At 32.2% G+C, this 11,217-nt stretch overlaps 2 protein-coding genes across 7 annotated transcripts in view; both read left to right on the top strand.

Annotated features, from left to right (window-relative positions):
• The first annotated feature begins 688 nt into the window (after positions 1-688).
• LOC132943115 (serine--tRNA ligase, cytoplasmic) lies at positions 689-2,349 on the top strand. The gene has a single exon (XM_061011940.1). The coding sequence runs from the start codon at positions 793-795 to the stop codon at positions 2,275-2,277; it is 1,485 nt and encodes a 494-aa protein (XP_060867923.1). The 5' UTR covers positions 689-792; the 3' UTR covers positions 2,278-2,349.
• Positions 2,350-8,015: 5,666 nt separating this feature from the next.
• Positions 8,016-11,217, top strand: part of LOC132943113 (titin) — a 54,948-nt gene continuing 51,746 nt past the window's right edge. For 3 of the 6 annotated variants that reach the window (XM_061011936.1, XM_061011935.1, XM_061011933.1), the window contains exon 1: positions 8,022-8,611. The gene's annotated coding sequence lies outside the window, so the exon portion shown is untranslated. Of the gene's footprint in view, positions 8,612-11,217 lie in introns of all 6 variants that reach the window. The other 3 variants (XR_009664330.1, XM_061011937.1, XM_061011932.1) reach the window with 3 other exon arrangements.

Below are 11,217 nucleotides of genomic sequence, written 5' to 3'. Positions count from 1 at the left end.
CTCGATTAAAAAAAAATTTACTTTTGTTATTGTAATAGCAAATTGCCAGTAAGTATTATGACTAGGTATATTAACTGTTGTAGTGTACCTAAATACTAGTGTTACAGTAATACAGTGTAATGAAGTATTTGCTTAATTTTTAAACACGTTTGTGGTTTGTTACTAATTACTTCATTCACGTTATGTAGTACCTACCTGGTATATTGCCTATTTGTAATATTTGTGTATAATATTGAAAATACCTATATATCTCAATACTTTTGTACCTGTTTGAAATACAATTTTTTGGTGTCTATCTATTACCTATATAAAATTGTTTTGATTTATATTTATTTTTGTTGACTTGTAAGTTGTAGTAGACACTTTTTTTGTTTTGTAAGGGTGGAGTCAAACGTCCACGACAAGATGATACACCATACACCAACTTTCATGTAACATAAACTGTAATATTTGTAATTGAAAAACGAAATATTGGTAATATTGATGTAAATTAGTATATACCGCTGCAGCCTCCTACGGTCGATTATAGACACTCTGACACTCGCAGTTGCCAGTGCGGCGGAATAGATGGAGCAAGTATCACCGCACTATCAACCGACGACACCGTAGCACGGTTAAAGATAGTACTATCTTAAATTGTGATAACAAGATAACACGTCCACGATTTTATGGTTATGTTGTTATCGTCATTACACTAGCTTACTAACTGATCATTTTATTTTCGAAAGTCCGAAGACACGTCGTCCGGTCTTCGTGGTCCGTTTACAGCTTGTGTTTCAACCGCTTGAAAAAATGGTGCTCGACTTGGACTTGTTCCGAACAGAAAAAGGAGGCAACCCGGACCAGATTCGTGAAAACCAAAGGAAACGTTTCAAAGATCCAAGTTTGGTGGACAAAGTTGTCGAAGCCGACGGCAAGTGGCGGCAGCTGCGTTTCAAAGCGGACAATCTAAACAAGTTGAAAAACCTCTGCAGCAAAACGATCGGCGAGAAGATCAAATCTAAGGAACCGCAGCCCAAAGATGGTGGCGACGTCGCGCCTGATTTCGTTTTGGACACGATTACAGTCGACGTTTTGAAACCATTATCAGTGGAACAAATCAAAAAAGTGCGCATACTCATCGACAATGCTTTGACCCAAAACGACAAAGACCTGCTTGACGTAGAGAAAACGAGAAACGATTCGTTCAAAGAAATCAGTAATTTCTTGCATGAATCGGTCCCGTTAAGCAATGATGAAGAAGAAAACGCTGTGGTTGCCATGGTTGGTGATTGTACGGTCAAGAAGAAGTACTCTCATATAGATCTAATTCACATGATCGACGGTGTAGATGCTGATGCAGGAACCACAGTATCGGGCACCCGAGGATATTATCTCAAAGGTCCAGCTGTGTTTTTACAATCTGCACTAGTCCAAGAAGCCTTGCGCCGATGGGATGACAAAGGATATAAACCATTGTATACACCGTTTTTTATGAGGAAAGAAATTATGCAAGAAGTCGCTCAACTTGCTCAGTTTGATGAAGAACTTTATAAGGTAATTGGCAAAGGTAGTGAAAAAGTTGGTGACCATAATTTAGATGAAAAATATTTGATCGCAACTTCTGAACAACCAATAGCAGCACTTCATCGTGACCAATGGTTACCTGAAGCTAGTTTTCCTATTCGCTATCTTGGAGTATCAACATGTTTCCGACAAGAAGTCGGATCTCATGGAAGGGACACAAGAGGAATATTCAGAGTACATCAATTTGAAAAAGTTGAACAGTTTGTTTTAACGTCCCCTTTTGATAATCAATCTTGGATTTTATTTGATGAAATGATTAATAATTCAAAACAGTTTTATAATGACTTAGGCATTGCTTACAGAGTTGTTAACATTGTATCTGGTGCATTGAATCATGCTGCAGCCAAGAAACTCGACTTGGAAGCATGGTTCCCTGGATCTGGGGCATTCCGTGAATTGGTATCTTGCAGTAATTGTTTGGATTATCAATCAAGAAGATTACTAGTACGGTATGGTCAAACAAAAAAAATGAATGAAAAAGTTGATTATGTGCATATGTTAAATGCTACTGCATGTGCTACAACTAGAGTGATTTGTGCTATTTTGGAGACTTATCAGACCGAAACAGGAATCAAAGTGCCAGAAATATTGAAGAAATACTTGCCAACCAGATATCAAGATGAGATACCATTTGTGAAGTCGGCTCCCATTGACGAAGAAGATACAAAGAAACAAAAAAAACAGAAGGAGGGAATGAAAAATAAAAAATAAAATATACCTATATATTTTTTTTAATTGTTCAACCTTCCATGTATCAATAAAAATGTTTAATATTTAATTTTACTTAAATGGGTAAATAAATAAACATGCTATCAACATCATAAATTATCCTATTTAAGGCATATTACTGGTACTGAGCAAAACAGTTTTTATCAAGTTTTAAAATGTTTTATTTTATACTTTTTACATGCATACAGTTCCATTAAATAGTTTGTGCTATGTGTTAGCACTAAGAATTAGATAAGAGTTGAATTTAATTAATATATCTTAAATAAATAACGTAGTATAGGTAAACATTTTAATAATCTATACTGACATGAGATTGTTAAGACATTGCTTGTACTACACAATAATATTGTAATAAAAATAAAAAATTTTATATACACTAATTAATCATGAACCTTTTTCATTAATTATTAATCATGAGTTATTAATGGTACGTAGGTTGTAGGTATTGTTTATCACTTAAATTACATAGATGTTATAATATTAAATACTTCTTTATGGTTTATTTTATGAGTGGCTCTTATTAAACATACTGTTATGTTTTTAATATTAGACCTGAGTGGCTGAGTATGATTTCAAGCTGACCAAATACCTTAAACTATAAAGTTAACAATAAGTCAATTCTTAAGAATAATAATTTAAACTCCACGTAAGCAATGTAAGGATTTAAAGATCTAAATTTAATTAAAGTATCACTATTTATAATTTGTTTGCATTTAAGTCTTAGCTTCAGGCTTCTGTCACTGATGCTTGGTAATTACTAATTACTATCAATATACATACTTTATGACTCTTGGGTGCTGATTCTTGAAACCATCAAGAATTGGCCACCTGTATTACACAAGTATACCTAAATTTTATTAAGAACCATTAAATATAAAGTAGATAATAGATATTTTTGAGATTAAATAGTTAAATTTAAATTATAATAATATAGTCAAAATGAATCAATGATTATCATTTATTGATATTAAAATAATATAAAATATACATGGAGACATGGTTATTGGTTGAACAAGATTTTCCGATATCAAGAAACTACTGACTATTTCTATAGTTTTTTTTTACATAATACTTGAATTTATATGTTTTGAACATTTTTTTTGGTTTCCCAATGTTTAATAATGGTATATACAAATATAACATAAAAATTCAATAAATCAGGCCTATATCGATGGTATAATATGTAATGTATAGTGTATATATAACCTAACCTAAGTATATACACTACAATACTACAATAATTGTAATATAAATTGTTTGTGTATCCTTAATCAACCAGCTATGCCGCCTATTTTGCTTCAGGACGGTAAACGGTATTCGTTTAGTAATTTTAGTCAAATTATAAATCATGAAATTATGTTATTTTATTATTAATAATTAATTAGTAGGTACCTGATACAAATATAAAATAATACAGGATTATACATTAAATTATGTAAAAATCAGTCAAACAAAATATGAATAAATAAAAAATGCAAGAATATTGAATACACTACTTACACATACTTATTATACAGCAATATAATATGTTAAAATTATTCAAAAAATGTCATAAAACAATTTTATTTTGTTTAAAAAAATTGTTTAGCAATATTACTCTTCGTATATTACTTAAAATTAAAAAAATGTACATATCTTGACTGTTAAATGTTAATTCGGTACCTACCCGTACACGTTGTCCGCACACAGGTTACGTACGTACGTTATACCTAGGTATATAGGTATAGATAATCGTCTTTGTAGGTGGCGTAGGTCACATACTAAACAATTACCCGGTAAACTTTTTACACAACCTGCAAAATGCAAGGATACGTACTTTTATAATAATAAATCGTAGGCGGACCACTGTAGTTGGCCCCGGTAACGCATTCCTCCGCCATTTCGTGGAGAATCTACGAGTATTTACGAAGCATAGAACCACAACAGCTTAACCCACAAAAAATCAAATTCTCTTTTATGTGAAAAAACGTTTCAGATTGATATAATACTATTATAGGTGGTTTTAAAGGCAAGGGTTTATAATATAATATAAAATGTGAGTTTATTATCTTGCCCGTACTGTATGAAAACACTTTTGTGGGTTAAGCTGTTGTGGTTCTATGCGCCTCATATTTACGATATAATATACATTACAATACCTACATGGCTACATCTCGCCGTGTGAATGTGTCAGTTTGAATTTGTTGAAAACTAGTGAAAACGGTTTCGCGGACACCGCTGATGCAATGAAAGTGAATATAATCTACCCGTGACGCTCGGCGACGACACGATATAATATATTACTATAATATTATCCTTGGGTTTACGAATATCATGACCGACCAAGTGTGAAGAAAAAATTGCATCGTAATTTATACACCAATTTGAAACATAATATTGTGATATGTGTTGCTTTACTGGATATATAAGTGAGCATAATAATATTATTGTTATTAGACTTTTACTTCTTATGAGTTATGAATAAAGTATATAAATATAATATACCTATTTAAATATTTAATATGAGCCTAAATTATTTTCAAACATGCATTACCTATTTATCATCAGGGGCGGACTGGGCCAGATGGACCAGACGTGCAGTGGGCCGATGTCATATTATGTATTTATGACCCAAGGGACGAAGCCCCTCAATAAATTAATATATTCCTAAAAAGTAATCCGATGGAGGTTTTCCCACATCGTTCATCATTGTTAATCGTATATGACAGCGCCATCTTCCTAGGAATTTGAGCAGCTGTGAGGGCCAGTTCTTCACGCACAGCATTATCATATACATATATTTAATCAATGCGCACGGGTTGGATTAAAAATGATTTGGCAGCAGTAGATGGCGCTGTCGTTATCGAATTAATTTAAATCTAAATAATAATACCGGCTATTGCCTTTAGCGGCGTAAGGTTAGATTGAACTCAATAAACCCTTCACCCACCCAAACAGCGCGTGGCTCGGCTCGTGACTACCGACATTGACTGTACTTATATTATTCTTATTCTATATGGTACCGAGGAACAAGCCGTGGGAACACATGTGACGAGACGCACGGCGCGCCCCACGCTGTACCAAGTATCAACATTCCCACGGCCAGGGGCGTACTCAAGGGGGGGGGGCACTTGACAAATATATATGTACTTACATATAGGTATAACTATAATTATTGTATTCTCAATTGTAGATCAGACAATTTGCTATTTTTTTTTTAAACCGCACCCCATTTAAAATTCCTGAGCACGCCTTTGCCTACGGCACGTCTATGATACTCTATGATACCAAGCTAACTTGAAACATAGCCCACGAGCCACGAGCCGAACCAATGTGACAATGTCTACAACAGGATTTATTTTCAATTTCTGATGGCGTCAAGTCGACTATATAACATTAATTTAATATTACGAACGCCGAAGACTTTCGACGGTTATATTATAATATGCAGGCGGCGGCTGTACATCGACTATATCGTGATATAAAGTGCTGATTTGGAAACTTTGCATTTCCGGGTATAATCCCGCCGGAGTTCTGGTCGCCGAGCAGTTCCCGAAAGCTCCGGCCCCTAACCTACCGTGCAGGACGGACCGGCCAAATAATTAAGTAATAATAATACAGACATATAGGTCCGTGAGAGAGTTGAAACTCGACAGTAATGGTCAGCCGCGTATCTGACCAACAGCGTTCCTGCCGCGGATCTGTCTGACGGGGAACCATGTAGGTATAACCCGCAGTAGTACAGGTATATAGGTACATTCTGCTCTGCTATGACGGTTACCGAAGTTATGGTAAAAACCGTTTTTTGCTGACGGAAATGTGAAAGTGCCAGAATAGGCCTGAACGGACCCGAACTGCACTGTGCAATATTGTTATTCCCGCAATATCAGTCATGGACGTTTCATAAATTCAGCGTCATTACTCATTAATTAATATTATGGTTTTTCTGGTCGAATTTTGACCACTGGACCATACTAGTTTCTATGAACATAAAATATTATGTGAGTATCCACCAATATAGTTATAATTTTATCCTCGCTTTATTTATTAAAATGCAAAGCTAATTTTAATTTGTACACGATTCTGTTAAAGTTGTAAGCTAATGTCATACACAATACACATTACATGGTATACTATAATAATATGGTGGCTTATGAATTATGATTATTGAATTATACGTACAAAAAAATCTTTACAAATATATCGTTAAATCAACAATAATTAAACATAGGTACCTACTTATAGAACCAAAATGAATGTTTGATAACTGATACCAACCGACACCAACAAATTGATTGTAAGGACGGACTAACGATCCGAAGGATAGATTAACGTACGGGCATATACGCAAGAATTTCTTACATAGAATTCAATTTGAAATAAATATGAGCGTAAACTATGTGGTGAGACAAGAAGCGGTGAAACGTTCGTCGATTCAAAACCACATATAACCATTGATAGAAGAAATAAGTTATTAAGTTAGATTACCTAAAACTTAGTTTGAACACATTTTTTGAGACTGTTAGATTTGTCTAGATATAATATTATTATGTTACTATATTATAACATATTATATTTTAGAAAACTAATGTTAAAATTAACTCACTCCTCACCAACTCAATTATTATCGTCCTATATCAATAGATTTTTTTTTAGAGTTGATTTTAACATAGACTAGATATTATTATGTATTTTTTGAAGTATGAAATCTGGCAACCATAACAACTAGTCCCTAGGTACCTTAGAACCAAAATACTAGTTAGTATCTATCAGGCAGTATCAGCTTTGCATTAAGAACACTACCACGTGTTGTACAATTAAAAAATTGTGTCATTTTAATGTTGGCGGTGACTGCTGACTGCCCGGCTGGTATAATAATAGGTAGGCTGACTAGGCTGCGGACATCACAAATTTAGTTCACAAATTAGACTAGTTACCAACATTTGAGACACTGATTTTTTCGAATTTTGTTTTCTATTGAACTACCTTAACACCTTGTAGTATTACACTTATACCGTCTTAACATAACGTCGAAGAGTTATAAAATAGCTATATTATTATATTTATATATTTTATACTGTTATTGTAATAATATTATATTCTTATATGTAATTATTTATGTAAATGGAGTTTTTTCCGTAATAAAGATTATTATTATTTTTATTAATTATTATTATTATATTACTATAATAATCTATAGTTCATTTTAATAAATGTTTAGCTGTTGTAAATAATAACTAACGATATTTATATCAATAGTATATAAAACTCGTATGCGTTGTCTACGTCGATTTATTTAATAAATAAATAAAAACAAACATAACAAAACGTCGGAAATCTGCGCTCAGTCACTTCAGACGATCAATTTTGAATTGTTACCTACTCGTTAGGTTTAATATTAAAGTGAATATATCGAGTGATTGGCCTATAATTATCAAATTCAAGGCAATAATAAATTTTTCAACACTCGTGCACCTTACAATTTGCAACGCGATTGTATAACAATGTTTATGACGGAGATATTATTATTATGATATGTAAGCGGCCATTTAAGTGGGAAGAGTTTAAAATAAATAATTTTGGCACTGTGTCGTCGGGCGATGGGCGACTCTCGCTTATATAATGTATATATATTTTTATAAAATGACAATATTTAAGTGAATAAAAAAAAACATTTCATAGAGGTGTCTCTCAGCTATGCCGACCATCAGTGTAATGTGTATCGTGGTCGTTTGAACGTTGCTACAGTCGTATCACAGTTGCCCGTTTTCTACTTACTCTGCATAATATATTATACATTACATACACAAAGTACCTCAGCTATAATACGTGTATATATATATATACGTGTTCATGTCATGTACAGGTTTACTTTGCATTTGTGCAGAACGTTCGTTTCGTCAAAAACGGAATAAACTCGGGTGTGCTGTTGTTCCTTCGACCGTCGTGTCGAAATAATAATACGTTATCGAGACGGTAGCATTAACAATAAATATATAATATAAAAACGCTAAAGTATCCGGGATTGTCGAATAAAATAATAATTAAAGTCGCGTTTTACTGTACCAGGCTATTGTATATGTATATATGTATATTATATTATAATATTAATATCATCATCGACGTGTTTTTCCGTGTAATACGAATATCGGTTTAAATACATTTCTATAGTGTCGACAACGGTACATCGGCAATTATAGTGTAGGTAGCTGTGTAAAAAGCCTACTCATACAATATTATAATATAATATATTAACAGAAATAATTGTAATTTATTGTTATTATTATTGTTAAATCTCACACTCGCACGCTGATGATCATTTTAGTATAATAATACTGTAAGTACAAACCACACCAATATTCGTATCAATACTAGCAATACTTAGTGTTTATAGTAGTTAGTGCCTATCTATATTATTATTATTATTATTAAGGGCTTACGTAGCTTTTTTTTAATTTTATTGTAAATACTCAGTATGTATAGTGTGTTTAAAATGTATTTATATTTTATACTAGACATAGGTATTATAAGTGCAACTGCATTTTCGGTTGCATCAGAGTTTATTGAATTTATTTAATCTTCCCATCACGTATACACGTTTATGCTGCAAACTCGAAACGTATTTTTTTAGAGGGGATGGGGCTTGGAGTTGTAATTCAATAATAATATGCCCTTTTTTAAACTTTTTAATTATTTATTATCCGTAAATAAGGATTATTATTATTATTAATTTGAAACCAATTTTCTAACTTTTGAGATTGGTATTTTAGTTGGTAGGTAAGTAGGTACTTTTTACTAACTTTTTAGTTTGAGTTAAATAGTTACTACATAGTCAATTGCTCACAATTCTACAAGTCTAATTAATAAAATAGAATATTTGCAGAGATTATAGAAACATTACCGCAGTATATCAATAGACTATCGCAACTATCAATAACCAATACAATAATACATATTATTTAAGTGCGTGGAAACATTAAAAGTGATTGTAGTTGAGAGGTAGGTATTACATTTTTCATTAAATAATTAAATAAATCATTATTTTTAGACACTCGAATTAGAGTAAGAAAATTATGGTGTTTTATCACATTTTATATTATATTACGTTTATGTTCAGATAAATGCCTACATAACAGTTACAATACAAGGTTATAATACATGCATGATAATATTACCAACTACCCACACAGTGGCGTACCTATCTGACTATAAATATTTTACAATTTCCAAAGGTTAGAAAAGAAAAAAGTGATAAATTATAGTATTATATCTTATAAGAGTCTACTATTATAGGTACTATAATACTGATCACTCTCGATGTCAGTTGCTCATTACCATTTACCATTAATATTACGTCATAATGACTCAGATGGCTGATATCTATATAGGAATGCCTTCTACGATATACCTTTATAGATCAGTTTGAGGTCGCATATAAAAACACATCGATACTAACTTTTATGTTTTGGTATTATGTCTTTCGAGTTTCTATAAGTGTACCTATACAAGCACAGTATAGCAGCGAAGTATAGTTCAAATTGTACAATGTAAAACACGGCAAGAGTAATTTAATTTTTTACTTGAGTCCGCTACTGAAATAGCTCACTTTCTGCCCTTGCCACACAATATACCCCATTTATTTTGGTATGTTCCTATTACCTACATAATTACATTTTTCTGTACAATATCGATATAAACAATATCATATATTGTATTAATTTCAGTATTTCAAAGTATTTGGAGATTTTTTACGTTGGTTATTACGACGAAAAGTGTAACCTTCTGTTATTGAAAAAAAACCCTTTATAATAACACAATTCTTCCCAGATGACACTTCAAAAACAAGCATGCATTCCTACCCATTGAGTAAACATGTACTGGTTCCATTAAATATTAGGGTTCTCTGTTGAATCATCTTATCCTCCACGATAGTGGTATTACTTGTTATATCTTTTTTAGTTAATTTTACCAGAGTACCAGACAGGGCAGACATAATTAGTATTATTCGTCGTCAACAAATAGGACATTATATTATTATATAAAACAAACCTATATAATACAGATTCCAGAACATAATCAAATTTGAAAAACAAACATTAGATAGTACGATTTACGAGTACCGGAGTAGGTACCTATATATTAAAAATAAAAACATTCAGACAGATTCGGAAATTATTATGATATATTTTATACTAAGTACCTACTGCATGTAAAGATAAATAAATAACAAAATATAGTCATTAGTTGCATACTTACGACTCACGCATACGCATTAATATTATATTACCTATACCATTTACGTTGATAAAATTCAATATGAATTCATGCGTTAAACATCGTTGTAGATTTGTAGTTGGTCATTGATCGATTATTTAATTTGCGAGCGATCGATACTGAATTGAAAAATTATGTTAAATATTTTTACAAAATATTATCATAAATTGTCATAGCTTGACACGATAAGTCTTTTAGTCAATAATATAGTCTGGCGCTGAAACGGCTGTCTGCAGCTTGTCACCCATTGCAGACAAAGCCTTACACATTTATTATCTATGCGTGTTTATATGAGATACCTATATAAAAATAAACTATTTCTATATTTTATAAGCTGCGTGTTCTACAATTAATATATTTATTGTTCTGCTGCAAGCGGTTTTAAACTAATTAACTATACAAAATACGATTATTTCGTAAAAAATAATCATAAGCGTAGTTAATTAAAAATACTCACATAAATTCAAATCAATCGCCCCCACTCCCCCACGCGTACAATTGCGGCTGTTCGGTCCGTGGTATATATATATATATATAATATGTACCAATAATAATTATTATCACATGCTATATTTAATACATAATATATACACACACGATTGTTTATAGTGCAGGGTATATAATGTAAAACAACGCGTATACCAGTGGTCTGGCTCAGGCAGAGGATCC

This window comes from Metopolophium dirhodum, chromosome 4 (assembly GCF_019925205.1).
Source record: "Metopolophium dirhodum isolate CAU chromosome 4, ASM1992520v1, whole genome shotgun sequence".
NCBI classification, from domain to species: domain Eukaryota; kingdom Metazoa; phylum Arthropoda; class Insecta; order Hemiptera; family Aphididae; genus Metopolophium; species Metopolophium dirhodum.
Note: the sequence above shows the minus strand (reverse complement) of the source record. Positions and strands in the feature narration are given on the sequence as shown.

What these genes read in the sequence shown, in the direction of transcription:
- LOC132943115 (XM_061011940.1), top strand. Translation starts at nt 793, where the DNA reads ATGGTGCTCGACTTGGACTTGTTCCGAACAGAAAAAGGAGGCAACCCG.